At 21.6% G+C, this 24,979-nt stretch overlaps 6 protein-coding genes across 6 annotated transcripts; 1 reads left to right on the plus strand and 5 right to left on the minus strand. All coding sequences in view use genetic code 6, as the record gives it.

Moving 5' to 3' along the window:
• Positions 1–668: 668 nt before the first annotated feature.
• TTHERM_00526250 (amine-terminal domain cyclin) lies at positions 669–3,240 on the minus strand (the record flags this gene model as incomplete). The annotated part of the gene is made up of 4 exons (XM_001028036.2): positions 669–743; positions 808–1,272; positions 1,330–1,425; positions 1,774–3,240. The coding sequence occupies 4 exons, from the start codon at positions 3,238–3,240 to the stop codon at positions 669–671; spliced, it is 2,103 nt and encodes a 700-aa protein (XP_001028036.2).
• Positions 3,241–5,491: 2,251 nt separating this feature from the next.
• Positions 5,492–6,898, minus strand: TTHERM_00526260 (hypothetical protein; the record flags this gene model as incomplete). The annotated part of the gene is made up of 1 exon (XM_001028037.3): positions 5,492–6,898. One exon carries the CDS (start codon positions 6,896–6,898, stop codon positions 5,492–5,494), a length of 1,407 nt encoding a protein of 468 aa, XP_001028037.1.
• A 1,554-nt stretch (positions 6,899–8,452) lies between these two features.
• TTHERM_000526269 (peptidase family C54 containing protein) lies at positions 8,453–10,119 on the minus strand (the record flags this gene model as incomplete). Its single annotated transcript, XM_012801077.1, has 2 exons — positions 8,674–10,119; positions 8,453–8,617 (listed from the first exon to the last, which is right to left on the minus strand). Exons 1-2 carry the CDS (start codon positions 9,949–9,951, stop codon positions 8,453–8,455), a joined length of 1,443 nt encoding a protein of 480 aa, XP_012656531.1. The 5' UTR covers positions 9,952–10,119.
• A 1,065-nt stretch (positions 10,120–11,184) lies between these two features.
• Positions 11,185–14,086, minus strand: TTHERM_00526270 (peptidase family C54 protein; the record flags this gene model as incomplete). The annotated part of the gene is made up of 8 exons (XM_001028038.2): positions 11,185–11,939; positions 12,157–12,350; positions 12,410–12,448; positions 12,574–12,940; positions 13,004–13,560; positions 13,659–13,733; positions 13,826–13,999; positions 14,052–14,086. The coding sequence occupies 8 exons, from the start codon at positions 14,084–14,086 to the stop codon at positions 11,185–11,187; spliced, it is 2,196 nt and encodes a 731-aa protein (XP_001028038.2).
• Positions 14,087–15,523: 1,437 nt separating this feature from the next.
• On the plus strand, positions 15,524–16,081 carry TTHERM_000526279 (hypothetical protein; the record flags this gene model as incomplete). Its single annotated transcript, XM_012801078.1, has 1 exon — positions 15,524–16,081. One exon carries the CDS (start codon positions 15,524–15,526, stop codon positions 16,079–16,081), a length of 558 nt encoding a protein of 185 aa, XP_012656532.1.
• Positions 16,082–16,715: 634 nt separating this feature from the next.
• On the minus strand, positions 16,716–17,660 carry TTHERM_00526280 (hypothetical protein; the record flags this gene model as incomplete). The annotated part of the gene is made up of 1 exon (XM_001028039.3): positions 16,716–17,660. One exon carries the CDS (start codon positions 17,658–17,660, stop codon positions 16,716–16,718), a length of 945 nt encoding a protein of 314 aa, XP_001028039.1.
• Positions 17,661–24,979: the final 7,319 nt, after the last annotated feature.

Here is a 24,979-nt window from a genome sequence, read left to right on the forward strand (position 1 = left end):
TAAAATATTATTTTTATTTTAGATTAAAATAAAATTTTTGTAAATGCAAAGAAATAAACATGATAATTTTTTTGGAATTGTGAAAGAAGAGTAATTAATTATAATCGATCTGATTGAAATACAAAGTAGAATAAACAAATTAAATGATCAGCTTTTTCTTTAAAAGAATTTGGTGGTAATAAGATAAATTAATTCATTAATATATATCTAACTTGGGTGATAAACACATTGAAAAGTATTTATTTAATTTATTAGTTTTAAGTATGAAAAGATAAATTCAAACCACATTTTTACTATTACTTAAATAAATAGTGCAAATAATGCTTTGAGCAAGCTCTTTCTATCTTTTATTATTATTTTTAATTGATTGTTTTGTTTATATTTTTAATTGATTTATTTATTTATTGATTTGAGTCATTTGAATATCTTTCATTTTTGTTAAAAGAATTAGAATAAAAATCGATTATTATTATTAAGAATAATGAATTTTGTGTTTTATTGAGATTATTTAATTATTTATTTCATTAAAAAATTAGTTAATTAATTAATTATGATCAGGTTACATTTAATTATTAAGGGTTAAAAATAAATTATAGGGTGTTTATGTTTGTTGTGATTGTTGTTGTTAGTATTTTATTTATTAATTTTATTATTATTTTCTGTTGCTATCAATCTCCAATACCGAAGAGTCTTTTAAAATCTCTATTATATAATTGTTGACTGCAAACATTTTCATAGCTTTCCTATTTTTGTTTAAAATATTGATTAGAAAATTTAGATTTTTTATCATTTCAAGAATAAAATTACATATATTTTATCATCCTGCCTGTTGATATATTAATTTGTTATGGGTACCTTATCGCAAATATTTAGGTCCATGAATTAGTCTGTAAATAATTTTACGTTTTATAAGTCACTGCAAGACTCTAAGTTTAAAGTGTTTTAAATAAAATGATCGAATAATTAATTTAGGTGGCTTAATTTGACATCAATATCTCTATTTTGTATAAGGCTTCCACATAAGGTTGAATACATGAATAAGGCTATAACGTATTTTATAGGATAATTGTAGATGTATATGTTATAGTAAGAACAGTCAATATATTAGCACACCTTAGAGAAGAGAAGGAAAGACTTTTAGTTATTTTTTTTAAAGAATATTATGTCGTTGTCAAATAATTCTTTGTACTACTCCACAAGCCCATCCCACCTCAGCATTAACTAATTCATTATAAAGTAAGGGGTAGGAGTATTTAATTCGAATTTCAATTTCTATTTTATAAAAATGAATAACTTAATATTTATTTATTATTTTAGTTGGTAACTTACTAAGCAAATGTCAATTTCCATCTATATAAATTAGCTGTTTGTATATCCACCATTGCATATAGTGATGAACTCTTCGTTCTTCTTACATATTACTTCCTTAATTTAATCAAAGATTTACATTAAATAAATATCTTACCAAATTTTCCTTAAAATGTAATTTGGGATTATCAAATTTATCAGTTTACGTTAGTAAAGTGGGTAAAAATCAAATCAATATTAAAAAGAGATTTTTGAATATTAAATTTTTAATTTCTAAAATTAAATTAAATTTTTGAAGCAATCAAATCAATTAAATAAATAAACAAACACATTATTTGTTTGTTTGTTTGCTTGTTTGTTATTAAATTTATATTTAGATTTAATTTTTAAATTTGTAAAATGCAAATTCAATTATAAAATCTTATTGAATGAATTAGCGAATTAATATTTTCTTAAATTATTTACTTCTATTTTATGAGCGATCAAAAGCGCAGTTGCTCCTACTAATTAAAGCTGGTTTTTAGGAACTTATTGAACCCTTTCAAAGTATCTATCAATAATCGAAATCGACTACTAATAAGTCTCCCTTTTGAAAGAGAAGCCAGTGCTAACTTCTTGCATCCAGTCAATGAGGATTGCTCTTTTTTTAGCAAAGTTAGTGAAATTACTGTTGTAGTTTTAAAGACTTTAAGGATCAACGATGTAATCGCTCTATCTGATTTCAAAATTCTATAGGTCTTAATCATCGAAGCTAAATGTGTCTTCTTGATTAAATTAATCAAGCATTTCTCTCATTGTAAGCTTCCTCTAAGGTTAAGCCTGCTCCTTTTAAAACTGTTAGCTGTTGCTAGCTTCGAAGAATTAAAAACAATTTCTATTTAAGTCGTCCATAGGATTATAAATTAAAGAGGGGTTGTTGTATTGATCATAATTAAATTCATCATTTTCAATAAAGTTAACATCATCGCAAGGATAAAATAAACTTCCATGATTATCTTCTTAGATAAATTAATTCTACTAAGTTCTGAAATTAGCTAAGCCTTACTCTTCTTCTTAATTTTAAAAGTAGTTATTATTGTTAAATTAAAATTCTTCTTCCAATTATGGACTTTAAAGAGGCTTTAATTACTAAGTAATTTCTCCAAGTAATACCCTTTCAGACCTGTTTATATTGTTTTTTATTTGTTATTAGCTCGTTTTCATTTAATTTTCATCATTATATTCCATGCATTCGTTGCTATGGCTCTCATTTTTCTAAACAGTTAATTAATTTTGATTATTTTCATTGTTATTGGATTGGTTATGAGACTAAATGCTGACACTCTCAGCAATCATCTCTCTTTAAGAAATATTTTTTGGCTAGTCTTATACATTTTAAAGCTTTCTACTTACTTTATTGAGATTCTAATTGTATTATTGTATGTTAATTGAATCATAGTTTGTCTATTGAAATACGCAGCTGTTAGAATTATCGTCGTTTTAATAAATATGTTGATGCATTTGATATTAATTTTCATTTTCTAAAATAGCTTGATATTAATTATTGACTTTCATTTCATTATCATCATCAAGCTAAGAATGACAGTATCCAAAGTTCTATGATTGAGTGTCTAATATCCTCAACTAAGAAGGAATGTGACTTTCTTAAGAAAACGCATCCATTTGAGTCCTAGTCAATTCCAATGACTGAGATGGATAATCGTCAAAAATAATCTTTTTATTGAGATCTTTTGCTTTGCTTAATTTGGCGCTTCTCTTATATTAAGAAGAGTCAGTGTACTAGGTAGATCCGCTAGCAGAAAGTTTCAATTTGGTTACGATTTTCTTTTTGATTGTTTTATAGCTGGATGACTGAGTTTCCTATGAAGAAATGATTGGGAATTGTTCACTCTGTGACTATTAGCTAATTATATTTTTAGAGTCTAATTTCATAATTTTTTTTTTATAGAGTAATTATATTAGAGTGTTAATTAGTAGTAATTGATTGTAGTGTTATTATGAATAAATATAAGTACAAAGATAAATAAATCAATCAATAAATAAATAAATTGATAGATATTTTGTGTGCTTAATCTTTAATTTTTTGATTTATATTCAATCAAATTAATATCAAAATATCTATAGTTATCTTTATTTTTCTTTTTTTTGTAATAAATCTTTATCAATTAATTTGCAATCACTAAGTAATTTGTAGGTCTCTCTAAATAAAGGCGCCAGAAAGATATTTTAAATTTTATTACCAAATAACATGATATAATCTCTCCACATATTTACCAAATAAATAATTTTATTCATCTTATTTCAATTTAATAGCTCATTAATCATTTTAACATTCATTTTTTGTTTGTTTCTTTTTAAATAAATTTTCTAAAATATTATTTATTTTTTAAATTTTATCTAAACTCCTCCTTCTCTCATTTTTAAATAAATCGCCTACATTATCCGTTGTTTGAAGTTTTATTTATTAAACATTTTATCTAATAATTAGAGTAAATATTAAATTATAAGCTAAAAAAGAATATAAAAATTTTTGCTATTTTTGATTTCATTAAAAAATTGCTCTACTTGTTTGTTGAATATTTTAGTTGCTTATTTTCACCGGTTTATTTTATTTAAATCTTTACCAAAACTAATAATTAGAGAAATCATAAAAAGAGTTAATTTTTACAACACAATAATCTTTCTTTAAGATGAAAAAATAACATAAAATAATTTATCTCTGATTTATTGTGATAATAATATACTTTAAGTAATATAATAAAATAATCCAAAACTTAAAAAAAATAGCTTTTTTACATTCAAAAATTAATATTTATCGTTAATTTTTATTTTTAATATAGCAAATAAAATTACCACAATTAATAACCCGCTAAAATACTAAAAATTATATTTCAGCGAAAAGAGTTCTTTCTTAAAATAAACTCAATAAATTTATTCCAATATTCTTTGGATTCTTTTTGCTTAAAATAAGCAATCATAGCTATATTTATTGAAAATATCTTTCTTTAAAAATAAGATATTCTTTATTTCTATTTAAAATTAAACACTTATCTTTTATACTTTTAGTTGATTTATTCTAATATTTAATTTTTAAAATTTTTTATTTTTTTTAATTTATTAAAATGCTAATTTAATAACTGATCTAAATATTATAAAACTGAAATTATTATTATTAACTATTTAAAATTTTAATTAAAAATAAATATTTTAAAATATTTGTTTGATAAATTAAAATTTTTTATTTGCTTAGTTTTTTAAAAATATTTTATAAAATCTGTTTGAACGATTTCAACTAACTACTTTTCCTAAATATTTTAATTATTTATAAATTATAAATAAATATGTTTGTTGCCTATTTTTATTTTATGTATTATGCTTATAAGAGAAAGATATTTCTTTTTACATTCATAAAATACTCCTACATCAAAAAAATTAAAATCTCTAAAAATAAAATAATTTATTTTAAATAATAATTTTTGTAAATTTAACTTGATTTATTTTTATAAAAAAGCTCTTTATTCTATTAGAAATTTTGATACAATTATGCATAAAAAATATCATTTAAATAGTTAATCTTAAAACTCTAAATAAATTGAAGTAGTAAAATTTATAATTAAAGGAATTAAGCTATTTTGACTGATTTATACAGAAAAAATTATAAATTATAAGTGGAATTATGATAAGAAAAAATTATAAATACATTATTTAAATTATTTTTAAAAATTATCAATAAGGTAGTAAAAATAATTAATATTTAAAAAAGTAGATAGATAGTTCATTAAAATTATTTATATATATTATATATAAGTATCAAATTAATATATAAAAGTTTATTGTTTATAAATTTAGTTTAGTTATTTAGCTAGTTAGTTAGTTGTTCGACATCAGAGTGTATCAGAGTGGTATTTATTTTTAAATAAGTGTTGTTATTTAAAGTAAAATTTATTTATAATATAGCTTATTTGTTTATTTAATTAACATAATATTTTTGGAAATGTATTCCTTTTGTAAGTAAAGAACTATAGTAAATTTTTGAAATTTTTAAAAAATAGTATTATGATTTTTCTGAAAATATGCTTTTTTTATTTAAAAAGGTGGTTTGTAATCAATGATTGTATTATTTGTTCTCTTTTCAAGCTTTCTGATCAAGCAAGAAATTCAGATAATCTCTCAAATTTAAATCTCAACAGATACTTTTAAGAACTGATTACCTTTACTCTTCTATTTTTTATTCGTAATATTTAATTGCTCCTTCTTCATTTTCGAATGGACCTCTCATACTAGTTGTTCCATTAGCAAGTTTATAAAAAACAAAGTACTAGTCGTTCTAGCTGCAAACAATTTAAATCACGAATTTGGTTATAGGATAACACTTTGAATAATCCTACATTAAATTAAACTATGCTTTGCTGGGACAGTCATCGTCTATCTATTCAACTTATTCATATATTCCAAGCACTTTATCAACGCATTTCTCTTTATCGTCTTGTTTTGGGATTTCACATGTGATTTCCCCGATGTTATTGTCTTGATTTTCTTGTTCTTCTAACTGAGCAAATGAGTCATCATCTATTTAAATTAGGATGTTGTTTTTTTCATTGCTACTTGGGACTTTTCTTATTGAAGGTCTTTGGCTTCGGTTATTCTATTTCCTCAGGCTCTTTCTTGGAGCGCTACTAATGCTCCTGTTATCATTACTAATCTCTGCTTCAGCTGAAGAATGGTTTGCTCCTTAAGCGCTTGCATTGTCTTCGTCATCAGAAATCTCATTGACTAAAAATTAAAGTGAATCTATTAAATCAAAAGAGTCTTCATTGCCTGATTTACTCTTCACATCTCCATGAATGCTTATACTTTAACGAGCACTTGGGATATTTTTAAACAGCTTTAACTTTAAGTCAGCCTAATCATCTTCTTCAACTCCTTCTGCAAATATTTTATTGAACTACTCATTATATTTGCTAAATGTTTCTTAGAAATTCTAGTAGTACTTAAACAATTTCTCGCTCATGGTTTAGAGTTCAGCTCTTATAACGTCAACTTTTTTAATCATGAGAAAGTTTTCTGCTGGCTTGACTAACCCAGCGGCACATCCAGCATCTATGATACTTGCGTTAAGTAAGCTTAGGTGTTTATTAAATTGATCATTGTTTATATTCTTACCTCCTTTTATAGCCTCACAAGCATATTCTATTTAATAAAGAATATCAAGTTATTCTCTTTTAATACACTCTTTATACATATGAATTCTCTCGTTGAAATTTTTTAAAGCTCTCCCTAAAGCAACTTACATGCTTAAAAAGCGCTCATTGATTGTCTATTCCACCTATTCAAGTAAAATAATCTCCTTGTTCTGCTAGAGCTTACCTTGAGACTCAATAAACTTTATAGCTCTCAGCTTGATATCTTCGATTTGTTCTACAGAATGTCCTTTGTGTTTTTCCTGTACACAAGTCTAACATAAAGCCACCTTAGCACAGTTCTTTTCAATACAAACATAGACAGCCTCCTTCTTTTGATGAGCCTATGACTATTGACATAAAGCCTTTTATTTAAAGACTATCTTGTCATCACTTTACAAAGTTTTCATTTTTTTCTTAATTCGTATTTGTTTGCTTAATTTATATTACAAAACTTTTTGAGCTGACTCTCTACTTGAGTCTTAATTATTTTTTGAAAATTTAATATTATAAAAGGGATTATATCAAAAGGGTAGTTTCTATTTTTTGAATAGTAATTTTTCTAATATTTATATGGTTGTCGATTCGCCTTGTTATTATTCTAATTCAATTTCTTTTATAAGAAATATTTTGTTTATCAGTCTTTTGAATTTAGATTAGATTAGGTAGATTGATATGTCAATTCTGTCTATGTTTTAATAATTTTCGTGATATTACTTGCATATTCTATTAGTGGAATTTAAAATGTTCTTTTAATTCATGATTCTCAATACTAAATATAAACTCTCTTTTCACTTATATTTGCTAAAAAACTAAAATTTTTATAAAAAATGTTTAATAAACAAAATTCTTTTAAATCTATACCACAAAATAATTAATCTTCTATTTTCTATATTGAAATTAATTTTTAATCTGATAGTTTATTTTTTGTAGTCATTATTTAGTTTTTAATGATATTATTATATTTATTTTCAAATGTTAGTTTATTTTAATTGATTTATTATTAATACTTTCTCATTTTAATTTATAAAATATATATCAAAAACAATTTTACTTAAATGAGTTGATAAATTAATATAGGTTGTTTTACTTATTTATAATTGAGATTCAAATTTGAAAAAAAAATAAATCATAAAGTAAACTCTTAGGGAGACTCCAATTAATATTAAATAATATTTTTAATTAAGTAATTTATATTTTTTATTATTAATTTTATCATCATTAAAATAAAAATTAAACACTTTTTAAATTTATAAAATGGTGTTTTAAACAAATTCAATTTAAATAAAGGTGTCAAAAAATTAATGAAGAATTGTTCAGTTATTTTTCTCTAATCAAAGAGTGTTTATTTGAATGATATTATTTTATAAACATTCAATTCAAACTAAAAATATTAGCTAAGAAATCTGTTTAAGTGTTGTTCTTATTGAATCATTCTTAAAAAATAACAAATCTTATAAAAAATAAATTAAAATATTCTAAAATTCGTTTTTCTATTTTTAAACATATAATATTATTTACTAATATATTTTAAACAAATCAAATAAATTTAAAACATAAATTTTATTCTATTTTTTAATATTTAGCTAATGAAAAAATAAAAATAAGGGAATCTATTTATTTATAGATCATTTTTTTTGAAGAAATTATTCAAAATGTTCATATTTAAAAATTAATTAATAAATTTGAAAATTTATTTTTTTTAATATTATTAAAAATTTTAATTTAAAACAATCTATTTATTTTTTTTTTGCAAAAACTAATCACTTTAAAATAAAATTAATGAATAAAATTTATTAAACTTTTGAGTATAATTTAATTTATTGAAATATTAAAAAATTTAAATTAGTTTTTATTAGAAAAAAAGATTTTATTATGAATATGATAAATTGTTTTGAATAAAAAAATGAATTACTTTAACATAAAAACAATAAAAAACAATCTATAAATTATCTTAAATTAATTCACTTCTTCTACAGTAAGTTTTATTTTTTTTATTGTTGCTAGCTTACTTGGACTAATCTCTTTTATCCTTGATTTGAAATGGTCTTCTGATATTCCTACTTATCTCCCTCTTTGACACTTTTATGTGGTAAATGAGTTTTTGAAGCTGATTAAATATCTTTTTCCTTTATTTAAATAGTTAGAATAAATAATTAGAAATTGAATTAAGTGTGTAATTTACTTGAACTACTTTCTGCTTATCTTTATTATTGGTAATCTTATGAGGCTACTTTATGAGTTACTTCTTGGCTTACTTTTCTTATTCTTCACTTGAAGTATGTTCATTCTGGTTATCCTCTAACTTTACTGTAATTAATTTGGAAGGTTTCTGAGTTGAATCATTAGAGTTATTTTCAGTTTACTAATTCTTTTGGGATTTAAATTTTTCTTTTTCTTATTCTTGCTTTACAGTAGGTTTGTTAACAGGCTTAGATGAAATGTCTTATTTAGATTACTATAAATCCTAAAATCTTACTTTTCTAATTGTTGTGTTATCTTTTGAAGTATCCTTATCAAAAGGATTAAATACCTTTTCTTTATTAACTTGCTCTTAAGAATCACTTGAATCATCATCATCATCTAATTCTTCATCATCATCGTTATTAATTGAGAAGTGCTGATTGGCTGAAGTTGTTTTACACTTTTTTTACTTATTGCCTGGGTAATTTCTATGGATTTTTTTAATCTCAATTCCTGATTCTCTTTTATATTGTAAGACAATTTTGCTTATTAGTCTGTTATCAACTCCGAAAATTAGAGATACTTTTTTTTGTGTTTCGTAAATTTAAACTAATTCATAAATAAACTTGATGTCTTCTTTGTTTAGCATCTTACAAAACGAAACACCTTTTGTTTAGTACTACAAGTAGAACAATTTATCTCTAAAATGTAGAGGTATTTTTAATCCATTCTAAGACTCTACAGTATCAAATATTTTTTGCATTTTTTTGAAACTTTCAAGTTTTTCCTATTAATTATCATTTGAGTATGATTCGTCTTCATCTTAAGTTGATTCTTTTTCTTCTTAAACTTACTCTTAAAATTTTACAACAGAATTTTTTTCTTTTTACAAATCTTCGCCCTCATACTCATTCTCTACTGTTTTAGATCTTTATTGTTAATTTTAAGGTTTTGAGTCTTAATCTTCTTCCTCAATTGAGGAATTTTTATCTTTTATTTATGGATGTATTCTCAATTGTACTCTTTTAGCTATGGAAACTTGTTGCAAAGCAAGGTCAATATGAGCCGATATATCTTGATTTGCATATTACACCATAACTTTGAGCTAACCTAGTAAGTCTTCAATTTAGCTATCAGAAGCATTTTTTTAGCATTTTTTATAAATAGCCTCGGATAATTTAGCTATAGTGTTGTATAGTTAATTTTTCTATTAACAATTTTCATAAATCATTTAAATCAAACTTTCTTTATAAAATCCTGCAAACTAGCTAAAATTCATTTTTAATTTTTGAGAAGAAGAAATAAATAGTAAGTAAATTTTTATTATTTTTGAGTTTAATTTATTTGCAATTAAATAAAATTATTTAATTTATAATTTAACATTCTAAATATTTAATACTCTCTCTCTCCGTTTCAGAAAATAATTAGAAAGATTGAATTAAATTAAAAGTTAGAGGGACTATTTATTTATACCCTGTATACAATTTATTCATCAAAATGTATTAATTTAAATAAAACACTAAATTATTAGAATAAAATCAAGCTAAGTATAATTATTTAAGCCTAAACAAGGGAAAATTAGGATTAATATTGTGTTAAATATCATTTTAATTATCGTAAGAAATAAAGGGTTTTTTAAAATAATTTAAAAATAAAAAAAATATTAAATAAAATCTAATTTAAAATTTAATGTTGTTGAAATTTAATAAAATAAAATATTTTTCATTATTAACTTAAATGAAAATTGAGTTAAAAATTAAACAAAAAAGAAAAAAGATTAATCTACAAGAATTTAAGGATTTTAACTGTATTTAATTTTAATAAAATATTTTAAAATCACCTCTTGCAGAATAAAAAAATTCCAGACTTGTCCAATTTCAATAAATGATTAAAATATAAAAATAAAATTTTTTTTGATGTCAAATTTATTTAATTTTTAATGTTATTTTATGAATCTAATAAAATTATATTCTAATTAAATCTTAAATAAATTTTTCTAAAAAATATATCTCATCTATATATAGGATTTAATAGAGAAGCAATCAATTATATTCTTTATATTAATTCAAAAAATAAAAAATTAAAATGATTAAAATATCTTTTAAAAAGATGAAATTAAAATAAAAGTATATATATAACAATAAAATATAATGCTTAATATTAAATTACAAAAAAAATAAGTAAGTAGCTTTAATTAACATATTTAAAATACTTTCTTTTGTATTTAAAAACTGCTTATTTATTTTTTTATTTTTTGTGTTTTTAATTTGACCTACTCTATCTTTATATACGAAACATTAAAAGTTTCGAGAAAAATCAGCATAATCATAAATAGAATTACACTGACAATTTATTGAGCAAATCACAATATTTATAACTATCTTTTATATTACTTTTATAATTTATTTATATGATTTAATATTATAAATTAATTAATAATTTTTAAGTAGATCTTAGAAATATATTTATCTATTTGGTAAGTTGATTGATTGTATTTCTTTTAGATAATTATTCAAATACAATTCTGATTTTATAATAAGTTACTTATCTGCTGATTTTGTTACTATAATTAAATTAAATTTACAAGATTTTTTAATTCCTCTTCACTTTATTTTTTTTAGATCTGGTTTCTTATTGGTAGCTCATGATTAGCCAATTTTCCATATTTTAATTGGTTTTCGGAATGGCTTTCAGTACCAAATGGGTCACTGTAGTTTTTTAAATTAGTTTATTGTTTAAGCTTTTAAGAATAGTCTGATTCTTCTAAGTTATTATATTAATCGAATTCATCTAATTTGTCTTCATAGCATTCTTATTCATCATAGCTTGTATCATCATCTTCATCAAAGTCATCACCTACTGATCCATCATAATTCTCAAATTATTATTCCAAAAGATTTTAATTATCTTTTTAAGTAATCTTTATTTACTTAGTCAACTTTTTTATCTCAGAGATATTCGACATTGCATAAGAAGGAGTTTATTTTTCAATTACAAGGAAAAAATCATCTTTATATTCTTTTTCTAGTTATCTTAAAAATTTATAGAATTTATTTAGCTCATCAACGCCACTAAAATAAAATCCAAACACCAATGAGGTACTAATTTTATTTATTGGCATTTTAAAAACATCTTCTTCGAAATAAGAAGAAATATTTTCCATTAGATCTTCTTTTCTAACACATTCTTTGATATAATGAGGATCTAAATATAATAAATCATCTCCTACAAATCCTAAAAAGTAGTGAGCTTTGTTTGGTTTACCTCCTTAATTAATTAAGAAATTAAAAAAATGAGTTAATATAATCATAAACCTTATTTTTTACATTTAGAAAAATTTAAAAATATTTTTTCAAATAAATAATCTTTATTTAAAATGGTTTTTGGAAAAGTAAATTCAAAAATTTTTATTAAAATTCTATTAAATTATCAAGTATATTTAATAAAATAATTTATATCCAATAAATGCAATTTATTTTCTTACCTATCATTCCAACAGATTGTTTGAGAGACAATAATTTTTTAAGGATTTCTATATGAATTGGGCTGATTTCATCTAATCCTAGTCTGCATGGTAGAAGGAGAAACAGCTTGTTGTCTGTTTTAAAGCAGTCTTTACAACATAAATTATCTGTCTAATCTTCCTTGCTTTCTTCATACTAGCTTGAAAACTCTTCTCTTTATTGTATACAAAACATTTTATTTAACTTGATAATATAAAATATTTATTTATTTACATTTCTTGCTAGTTAGGAGGCATGATTTTTTCAAACGAACTGTTAATTAATAATAAAATTAAATCAATATATTGATTTTTATCAAATTAAAATATTCTAATTAATATTTTTTATAAATTAATTAGAATATTTTAGCACTCTAAATATTGGCTTTAATATTTTACTCATCTTAATCTTGATTTATTGAGTTTCTTGATTACTAATTTTCATGGTTGCAGTTTAAATTAATTTTGCCTTAACGCCCCAAAAGTGTTTACAAGATTTTTTCAAATATAATTGGTTTATCACTACTATGAACATCTATTTTTAAATTTTCAGTTCCTTTAATTTTATTTTTTTTATGGAGCTCCTTTAATATGATGGCGATTTAATTTGGAGTGTACCATTACCCTGGTTGTATTTTATATTTACAAAATGCTCTATTAGTAATTTGATGTATGCTATAAGGACGAATTCTATCTTATATATAACTTTATTAATTAAAAATATATCCTTTTCCTCCTTCTTGTACTTCCTCTTCTTCTAAAAAGCCTAAATTTTTGATGTATCAAATTAGTTTTTTAGATAATAATAATAATAATTAATGTATTTAACCTATTATAATGTTTATTAGCTAATGCTATTCTATATAGTCTGTTTTTTTTAAATGTCTCTTTATAGTCTAAGCAAAAATCATTTATCCAGCTCGAATCATACAGCCCCATCCCGCATCTGAAGTTTAATTCTTTTGTGGGTCATTTATTTTGTCTTTTAGTAAAGGATAGAAGTTTTTTCTATATGTAAAAAGGATTGTGTTTTAGTAAATTTAAAGTATTTATTTTGATTTTTCTTTCATTTATTTTTCTGTTTCTTGATAATCTTCATCATCATAGTCTTATCCAGAAGTCTCTTATGTTTAGTATGTTTCTTTAGATATTATTTCTTCTTATTTTGGTTCTGTGTCTACTCTAATATCACTTGAATTAGACAACATAAGCATTCTGTATTTATTCTAATTGCCATCATCTTGTAAAACTCTACTTTTATCCTAAACTAACTTTACTCTTTGCGGTGTTAAATCATTTCCTAATATGAAAGATGGGATATCAACCTTAAGATCTATTGTTTTACATGAAGTTCCCCATTTATTAAATCTGTATATCTGCTACATCCTAATAAATGTTTTTAAAAATTGAATTCATATAATGCTTTTCTATTAAGTGATATAAATATAAAATATGGCTGTTTAATATAATGATTTATGGATTACCCGTAGCTCATAATACCTTCAGTAATATTATTAGTAGAAACACGTCTTCCATCTTCAGAAAAAGCTTTGGACATTCTAAAAATAAAGATAGATAGAAAAAAATATGATTTTAATTGAATAATGATTTGGAGATTGAATAGTGTAAAAATAAATTTCAAAATTTTTACGATAGCTTTATGGATTTGAAATAATCAATTTCTTTAGACTAAGACATCTCTAAAATATTTGCTAATGCGACTGAATTAGTAGATTTATTAAATTAGATTTTATAAATAATCCAAGTTTTACAAAGTATATATATATCTCTAAATTCTAATAACTATCTATAAATTTGAGTACTTCTAATAATTTATACTTATAAATAAATAAACAAAGTGTGTTAATTTACTTTACCTGCAAAGCAAATAAGATACTGCAATTAAGACCATTTAAAATGAAAATTTTTGCTACCAATTAAATAATTAATTAATTAATATTGATGTAAATTTTTAAATTTCTAAAAATTAAAATAGAATTTTGAAGTATTTTTAGAAATTTTGAAAATTTAAAAATTTTAATTCAATAAAATTATATTTTTTAACAAGTTTAATTTTCTATTTTTTTAACATTTTTTTTAATTTTTTTGTGTTTATTTTAATTTTTATTCAAATTTTTTAAAACATTTTTTAAAACTTAGAAATTAAAAAAATTAAGAATTAATTAGAAAAAGATATTCAATAAATTTGTAAACTTTCAAGCATTAGAACAGACAATATGGCTTTGTAGTACTAAAATTTCTTATGAATTAATTTAAATTTAAAACTTTTTAATTACTTTTATCATTGATTTGTCGTCCATGAATCTTTTTAGATTTACACAAACATGTATGCATGAATGATATTAATCTTTCTAATAATTATCTAAATCAATAATTATTTTTGATAAGTATAGAAACTAATTAATATGAATAACTATTAAACTATAAAATGCTCTTACTCATTATCACTAATTAATTAGCAAAATTTATTTTTACATTAACATAAATAAAAAGAATTTGCTTCTCTAAAAAAAAATAAAAACAAATCATAAAAAAATTAAAAAACACAAATTTTTTATAATTTTGTCTCTATTAAAATGAATTTACTTCTAATTGGTTGTTGATTTAGTATTAAATTTCAAAAATAAACCTCAGCATTTAAATTAATCGATTTATTTCAGCAAAATTTTAAATTAATTAATAAAATACTAGAAGAAAGTTTATAATGAATAAATTAATAAATTTACCAAAATAAATTTACACAAAATTATATTGGGTTTCATAAATTTAATTTGCAGATAAATTTTTGAAAAAGAAGAGCTTTTAAAATATTGTAACCATTTCATATTTGCTTTTTAAAAGATATTTTTTAATCTTAACTAGTTGCTTGTTAAGTAGTATTTATTTTAACAGAGAAGTAATTAAAATGAAAAGCGAATATTTTTTGTATTCTATTAACTTTAATTACTTACTAGTTCCAATAAATATCTATTTGCAAAAACAAGTCCTAGTTCTTGCATAAGAACGAAACTTCTCATTTAATTTTAGAGATATTGCACATTTATTAGCTACATTTTTTCCTCTTATTGTTTTTCCTCTTATTTAGAGCATCAAAATGATCCATGTTATATTTAATAATTTAAAGAAAGGAGCAATAATTAACTATCTAGTTTTCAAAAATGTCATTTTATATTTGTTATAATTTTTAAATAAATAAATGAGTGAGTGAGACTCAACTAGGAGAAATACAGATCATAATTACAAAATATAGTCAGTTAATGACTAATTAAATAAATCGATTTACATTTATAATCGTTTATAACGTAAAATTTTGAAAATTCTAAGGCATATGTTGCTTCTTTATGATAAATTCTATTGCATCGATAGTTTTAATCAGTTACCATCTCAAATCGAGCAATATAAAAAACAAATTTAGTTAGTAGGTGTAAGGATTCAAGGCTCTGTGACTGTTGCTTAGCTATAATTACAATTAAAATTTATAGAAATATTTTTTTTCTTAAATAAAAATGTTACAGGAAGTGTTTGTAAAAATACTTCAAATGTAATAATGTTACGTGCATTTAATTATAAAAGAGTGAAAACTCCAAAATAAAGTAATAGAAAAAGGATTTTTAAATTAGTTTATCTTATATTAAAGGTGCAAAATATAATTATGAAGGTATAATACAAGGAAAAAGTAATAAATACAAATTATAATAAATAATAGGTCGACTCCCAAATTTAAATTTAAGATAATTCGATGTAGTAAATGTTTAATGTTCACTTCGTTTCTAACAGTTAATCTCAAAATTAATAAATAATTTTAGATAACACTTATTCTGAATAAATTAAATTTGCAATGAAATTTTTAGTTGTTTATTTCTTTATTTAGTTAGTTAGTTAGTGAGTTATTTATTTATTTAGTGGATGAATAACAAAAGTTAGTAAATTTTGTATTTAAATTGAAAGAAATTAATAAATATTTATTAGTGTGGTGATTAGTAATGTATGTAATAATGAATGAGTAGTTTTTTACAAAAGATTTTGAAGTTTATTATTACTTCATTAATCTTTTTAAAACACGTTTTGACTTTTTATGTGAGTTGTTAGTAATTTATTTATTATTCAATTGGCTAATTAGTATGAATAACGCATATTTCTCTGTAAGTTAGTAATTAATATTTTCATATTTACTGATGATAATTATTAGACTTATCATTATTATGATTTTGGCAATTTAATTTCAAAAAAGTGTTGATATGCATTTTTATATTTATATTAAAGAGATTTATTTGTTGTTTGTGTTTGCTTGTTTGTGAAGAGATAGTTTTTTTTGATTTTTAATTTGAAAAAATTTAAGGAGCGAGCGAATAAATAGTATCGAAATGTTTTCTTTGTTTATTTGATAAATGTTTTGGAGGGAATATTTTTAATTGTAGGAATTATTATATTCATGGGCTTTTTAAATCAATTAATGAAATGATGTTTATTCGAAGGAGTATTATTCCTTGGAAGAATCATTATCATTTTGGTTGAAAACTTCAAAGTATTTCACTTTCTGAAAGATCTTTAACAATTGTCTTCAAAAGCTCTTGCTTTTTTTGTTGTTCTGAAGCTATGGCTGCTGCAAATTGTTTTTCGATTTCCCCTTCATCTAAATTCTTGAAAACATCGTTAAATTTGCAATTAAAGCCATACTTTTTGAAAATAATTTCCTTAACCATGCTTATGATGTAGTCGAAATCATAAGACTGTTGGAGTTTATCTATGCTTTCTATTATTAGAAGTAACTTGCGTGCACAGATTTCTCTTTTGATAATATAGTTGTCTTTTTTTTAATGAGAATAGTTGTTATGGCAGGGATAATTGTATTAATTTTCTAATGGACTGCTCTTGCAGTGCTTTTAAGGAGACCCCATTAGTTTGACAGGAGAGCCTGTGCTTACTCTTTCGCTCTTTGTTTCATTGAGGTTCGAGCATTTCTTAGGAGATGCGCAGGGCTATTAAACAATTTAATAATTCTACCAACCAATTTCTTATCTCTAAAGAGCTTTACAGCAGCTGCTTCTTAATGCGCGTAGACACTTCACGCATTCTTAGAAGCGTTCAATGAGACGAATAAGTTCAAGCTATTGCTTCTCATCTAGTTAAGCATTATTGACGAGATCAGGTAAAGAGCTTAGACTCATGATGACAACAATAGTTGATTTTTCAGTGGCCCCATAAATCTGGCTTTTTTATTAGTGTTATTATTAGTACAAATCTAATATATTTTCTTCTATATAATGATAATTTTAATATTCGTTGTTATTGTTGCTTCCAAGATGGATAATTTCAAAAATGTCTTCTTTTAATTTTCCATAAGCATCAGTGAGGAGTTCAAAAGATTATACAAGGTATTCAGTCTTATCAATAAATTGAGTGAGAGTATTTTTCATCACCTTTTTAATAGATATCTTTTTACCACCAGAAGTGCATTGACCCATTGTAATAATGATGGATTCAAATGAAATAAGTGTTTGTAGGGCTTAGTTTGAGATAAATACTATCCAAAAAAAGTAAATTTAGAGATCGTTTTTGAATAGCGCAGTTAGATTTATAGTTGTATGGAAGATAAATATTTTGGAGATAGTTAGTTTATGAGCGAGCAGGCTGTCTGTGAATATTTGTATGTTATGTATGTATGTATTTATGTATGTATCCAATTCAAAAGATGAAAGGAAGGTGAAATTTGTAATTTGTTTAAAATTTGATTTGATTAGCCTTTTAATAGAAAGGCAAGCAAGCCTACTTGTTATTTTTTAATAAATACGGATAATATTAAAAATATAGCTGGTATTTAATATTATAATTTTTTTTTTGATTTTTTGTTTGTATTTAATATTTAGAAATATATAAAAATATATATATTTTGATTTATTGATAGATTGAGAGAGTGAGTGTAAGTGCTAATTTTTTTAATTAGATTATTTCTTATTAATTTGTTTTTTTGATGGTATCTTTCCTTTTATATCTTTTTTTTTGTTTTTTTAATTACAACGAGTATCTACGTTGCTTTTCTAATTTTTTTAGATACAATTTGTGTTTTATAATAATAATTAAGTTTTTAGTAATTAAATATTTTTATTCCATGGGAATTTATGAAGATGCAAAGGAAAAAACGAGAAGCAAGCAAGCTAAATAGCTTATTATTTTTTGATCAAAATATTTAATTAATTAATTTTTTTCTTAAGATAATTGGCGTCAGAATACAGCAGACACCTCTAATATTTCATTATTCTATGAAACTAAATTTTAATTCAAATAAATTTACTTAATTAATCGCGCTGGCTATTTTTGCTAGAATTATATATTTGATTTAAACCGACGCACCAGTTAACATACGACTAATTGATCGTCTAAATTAGATTACGGATCTTAAAGACTGACGATATCTCTTTCTTTTGTCCTTTTTGTTGCGTAAACTGTTAAAGCAGAAATGTCTAAAAATAAATTATAAATGATCACATAATGCTTAGCTTTTATTATATTATTAGCCTCTTATTATATTAATACTTTACTAAAATTAAAGCTTCCCACTCTTTTTATACTTTTGTAATTTTATATTTATTTGTTATTTAGTTAGTCAGCATCAAATCAATCAAAGTAAAGCTAATTAACTAGAAATGTGTAAATTACTTGATGATCTCTTTCAATAAGAATAATCTCTATTTCGTCATCAAAAATTAATTTATTTTTACAATTAGCAAATTTGATTTGAAATTAATATTTAGCTTTAAATTTTTAAATAAATTCATCAGCTCTTTCAAAGATATTTTCTAAGATAAACTAAATAGATATTTAGAAATAAACAAATCAATAATCAAAATATAAAAGAAGGGAGTGAATGGGTGAGTATTTTCTCATAAAACTTCAAGTAGAGAAAAAAAGTGAATAAATAAATTAGACTTAAATGAATATAAATATTAATTTCTTAATTATTTTTTTTCTAAAATAAGAAACAAATTAAGTGGTTAAGAAGAGACAGACTCTGTTGTATTCTAGATATATCAAAAATCAATATAAAAGCAGTGTTGTCATTATTATTTAATTATTTTAGAATAATTTATGTTTGTTCTAAAATTGATGACATACATGATTAATTTTCTGCATTTTACATATTTTCTCGAAATTTTCATCTGATGTTCTAAAAATTAGAATTTTTTAATAATTTATTAACAAAAATATCTAAATTAAAAGATATTTAGAATTCATTTTTATTTCTTTCTTTCTATCGTTCTTGTTCTACATTGCTTTAAATTTTTATTTTTGCGCCTAGCTAATTCAATTAGTTCTATCCCTTTCAATAAATAAAGATCTCCTGCTTTCAAATTAAATTTAAAATTTTAAAAGCAGTAGAAGTATGTTAGAATAAAATCTGATACAGTCTTCTTTTTTTAAACTGCGCGCTTATAAATTATCTGTAAAACTGTAGTAATTCAATTAATAGTGCTAAATTAGTAAAAAATTAATATTTAGATAGAATTTTATAAGTTAGGTTTATTTTCGAAGTACATATAAACTGCTCATTGGATATTTTGTTCTTGCTTACACTGTTTGTTAACAGGTATTGTAAAATTCTTAACTAAAATTCCTTACACATCCCAATATTTAATTTCAAGATAAAAGAAATAAATTTATTTATTTATGTAGTTTACAACATAAAGAATCAAAATTTTTTGCATGTGTAAGCTAAACTAGCAAAAATACAGAGCAATAAATTAAGAGTTATGCAATCAACTTCATATGTAATCCAAACAAAAATTTAAATAATTAACTTTTGTATTTAAGAACTGCTTTTGGAGTAAAACAATTTGATTCAAAGTAAATTGATAAAGAGACTCACTCACTCATGTATGCATATGAATCAATAACGATTATTTTGATTATAGTTGAAAATTAATTAAATTAATTTGAGATTTAATAAAAGAAAAGAATCAAAACAAAAAAACAAATACATAGAAAGATAAAGACAAAATTAAGTTTTGATTGTAACAATTTGATCATTTCCACTAACAAGATAAAGAATACATTGCATTAGAAATATTGTTATTTCTTAGGTTAATGATCTAATATTTGAATATTATCAGCAAACTTCCCTCTCAAACATAAATAAAATATAAATTTAAATTATCTTATAAAATTTATTATAGAACTTATTCTCTCTCTCACCTTTTCTCATTTTATAAACAATCACATAAAAAATGCTTACCTGTTTCTATTCAGTAAAAATAAATATGAAATTATCCAGAAAGATCCCCTAAATTTTCTTATTTGTTTCATTAAGTTGAAATTAACTTTCATAGCAAATAGATTAATTTATTTTTATTCTTAAAAATAGTCAGTCACTTTTAATATTACTTCATTAAAAAAATTTGTTTGAAATTAATTAAGAATCTAACTTTAGGTTATTTAAATTTAAAAGCACAAACAAATACCAAAGCAATAAATAAATAAATAAATAAGTTGATTCCTTTATTTATTAAACTAAGCACTTATATTTTTAATATTCAGCTACTGTATTGATAATTATCACTCTTTCAAATATTTTAATAGCATTTCACAACTCAATAAAAATTAAATTATGAGGTGCTTTTTATAATTTTATCTGCAAAAAAGTCAAAACTAAATAAATACTTTCTATTATTTTGAAGAGATTAAATTTATTGTTTGTTAAGCTCGAGAAAATAAATAAATACTTTAAGCTCTCAATGATATTGCAATTTTTGATAAATTTGACAAAAAATAAATTTGAAAGTGTGAGAAGTATTCTTTTTATGATACTTTATTATAAAATGCATAAATGCTTGTTTGTGAAAGTAATATCATCAATAATGCTTATACCAGAACTTAATAAATTCTTACTATGCAATAACTTACATAATTTTCAAATTTTCATTCCTTTATTTATTTTATTATTTATTTATCTATTGATTAATATATTCAAAAATTGGAATTAATTAAAGACACATAAAATTTTCACTATTCAATTCTAATTATTAATTTATCAAATGCGTTATGAAGTAAGTTCTTATAAATAGATTATTTATAATCCATCTGTTATTAAAAAACAAATAAATATTTAAAAATAAAATTATATCTTCAAAATTCATTTAAATTTATTTCTAACTTACTGTAAGTAAGAAATATCATTCAAATTTTAATTTATAATAACAAAAAATATAAATATGCACCTGTAATATACCTACCTACCTATATTGTTATTAATATATTTGAACGAAATTAACAGCCCAATTAAGAATATAAATTCAAAAAAATGATAGAAATTTTATCTATTGGGTTTATTGATAATCAATAAAAATCTTCTGAGTCACCCACCTTAAATTTATTTTTTAAGCTTATAAATTAAGCTAATTTTCTGAATTTTACATTTTATTAATATTTTAACTGTATTCAAAAATGGTTTTTTATTTATTGAAATATCAAATGTGCTTTCATTATTAAATTCTATCTTAGGAAAATATATTAAAAATATTTTTAAGAAAAAAACAAATTCACCTTTTAATTTACTAATAGATTTTATTTATCGATTATAGGTCTTTGTTTTACAGTTGAAATTAGAAGTATTTTTAATAAAAATAATTCAAACAATTAAAGTTATTAAATATTGATAACTTATAATTTATTTCTTATTTCATAATATTGAGATCTTATATATTGTTTCATGATTAAATAAAATAATTTATTAATAAAATTCACCAAATACTTCTTTATATAAAGTTCTAATCAACTTGCTAAACAAATATTTTTACTTAGATTGATTGTTTGGTAGAATATAAAATTTCTTTATTTTTATCTTAATCCCAACCAAAAATATTTACCACTCAAATTAATTTAATTGTGGTTTTAATTTCATTCAAGTATTTTATATTAATGCTTAAATTTCTTTCAATTAAATATCCTATTTTAAGGTCAAAAGCTTTTGTGTTAATTGTAGCTTTTAAATTTCAATCTATGATTGTAAAAAGCTTTTACAAATAACAATAGCATTACTGAAAGAATAAAATATCTAAGTAAAACTAATTAAAAATTTTATTTGTCAAGTGCATTATAATAATTGTAACTTAAACAATAGCTTAATAAAAGTAGCCATTTTTAGCTTTTTTCAAATTAGTTCTAATTTTTTTAAAACAATTATTATTTATTTTCACTCAAAAAATATTTTTCCTAAAGATTACAAAAGTTTTTATTTAAGATTTTCATTAAGTAATTTCCAAATAAAGAAAATAAACTTTAGATTTTATTTAAAAGATCTTGATAAAATTTATTGCTCTGCTTTTAAAATATTCCAATAAATTTATTCTTGATAAACATTATTTTGTACTTTATTTGAAGGTGTTAAGTAATTATAGCTTATATTTTTGAATTGTCTCTTTTTATTGATAGTTACCATAACAAGTAAAAATACTTTCTCAATAGCTTGGTCAAAATTAGAAATCATTTAATTAATAAAAAAATGAGCTAATGAATCAATAACTGTCTTTAATATTTTGATGATTTTTCATTTAATAAAAACTATTTTTCATATGAATATATTTGATTTATCTAATTAATGACTGTGTAAATAATTTAAAAAGATGAAATAAATGATTCCTTTTTGATTATTTTTATCTCATAGTTAAATTATGTATTACCTACTAATCCTACAAATAATTAACAAAATGATAGTAATTAATTGATAGTTAATTTAGCAATTTATTCATTAATAAAAATGTTTTAAACAGAAAAATCATCTAGCTTTAACAAATAAAATTTGACAAAATTTTACATATGCTTAAATAAACGAATAAAAACATATTTTCTTTAAATAAAAATAAATTAAATAAAGGGCATAAAGTTTTAAAGTGTTTAAATCATCTAATTTGAAGAAAACAAGCATTCCTTAAATAAAAGAAAGCAAAATATATTTTAAACTTATAGAGTAAAGTCACCAATTATTTTGTGTATAAATTAAGCAATAAAAGTAAATCGGATGGTAAAATTTTTTTTTAATTAATCAGAAAAAAATTGATAAGATTGATATAGTCATAAGTTATTTATTTAATTTAAATTTATGGTTAAATAATATCTTTTTTAAAAATAAAGTTTAGTTTATTATTTAATAAAATCTTGAGTAAGTGAATTTTACCTGATTATTAAAATATTTTTGTTATATATCTAAAATTGATGTATACTTATCATAATCCATTAAAAATTAAAAAATTTCATAAAGCTTTAATGATAGAAAGAAAATATTTCACTTAACATCAGATATTTTTGAGCTTGTTTTTGTAAATTACTTTATCTGTTTTCTACTTAGCAAAATTAACTATTACTTATCTTGATAGCCATAAAAAAATTATCAAATATTGTAATCCTTGATTTCCAAGTGAGTAAGATTTTTTAAATAAAAAGATATGATAACTAACTAACTAACTTTACTATAAAAATTATAAACGAGAAAAACTGTTTTTATTTTCCAAATTCTAAAAATGAATCTTTGCCAAGTATTTATTAAATTTTAATTTATCTTTTATTGAAGTTGTTTACTTTTTTGAAGCTTTAAAGTTATATAAAGGAAATTCCAGATAATTTAAATTCAGAATGATATCAATCAAATTTGTAGAAATATAAAGGTGACCTGACCTCATAGTGTTTAAGAAAGCTAATTGCTTCTTATAATTTTAATAAAATATATTGTTTATAGCAATAGTTTTATTAGATCGAAAGATACTAGTGTTTTTTGTCATCATTGATTTATAAATAATTAAGAGCTTATTTGATTTGAATTTTTGACAAAAAATAATACCATCACATCAATATTACTTAATTGATAAATATTACAATTCACTTAAAACCACTTCCTTTAAAAATATATTAAGTTTTAGTTTTGATTGATTACCATATATTTTAATTAAATTTGCTGATCTTCGTGTTTACATTATTTTGGTAAAACCTCCTAAATTGCTGAAATAAATTAATTTGTAATATTTACAAAATATATAAACAAAACAAATATTTGGTTAGAAATCAAATCAATCTGCTTTCATTTTAATCTATTTTAATTATTTTAAATTATGTTTTAGTATCAAAATTACCACAAACACAAAGTTTTTAATTGGAGTTATAAATGTTATAAATAATAAAATACAATGGTAATTCTTTTATTTTTATATCTTTTTCTTAAAAATTATTATATAAAAAAAACATTTCAGTTTTATTCGAATGAAATATTAAGAATAAATAATTAAAATTCTAAAATGATCAATTCATTTTGAAAAATTTTTTTTTATTTTTCCTTCATGCTTTTTCGTAAATTAATTATTATTTTTATTATTATTTAAAAATTATAAAATTTACAATAATCTTATTTTTCTATCCTCATTTTAATTAATGATAAAATCATTTACAATATATTTTACCTTATTCATATTCAAATTTTTCGAAACAAAAAAAGTACTTTAATACAATTTTTTCTTAATTAATGAGAACTCATACTATATTAAATAAATTATTTCTGCTTCTATATTTTTTATGTTTGAAAATAAGATAAATAAATAAAATAAAGTAAGAAATAAATTATCAATATGAAGTTAAATTCTATCAAAATTTATTATTTTTTCCAAATTTACTTCTCTTTATTTACATTTTTTGAATATAACTTTAATTAGTTAATTAATATTATATTATAGATTTTTTATTTTGCATAGAATTGATCAGATTTTTCAATTAAATGTTCATCACTTACTTTTTTATAAAAATTCTT

Source organism: Tetrahymena thermophila (assembly GCF_000189635.1).
Source record: "Tetrahymena thermophila SB210 genomic scaffold scf_8253811, whole genome shotgun sequence".
Taxonomy (NCBI): domain Eukaryota; phylum Ciliophora; class Oligohymenophorea; order Hymenostomatida; family Tetrahymenidae; genus Tetrahymena; species Tetrahymena thermophila.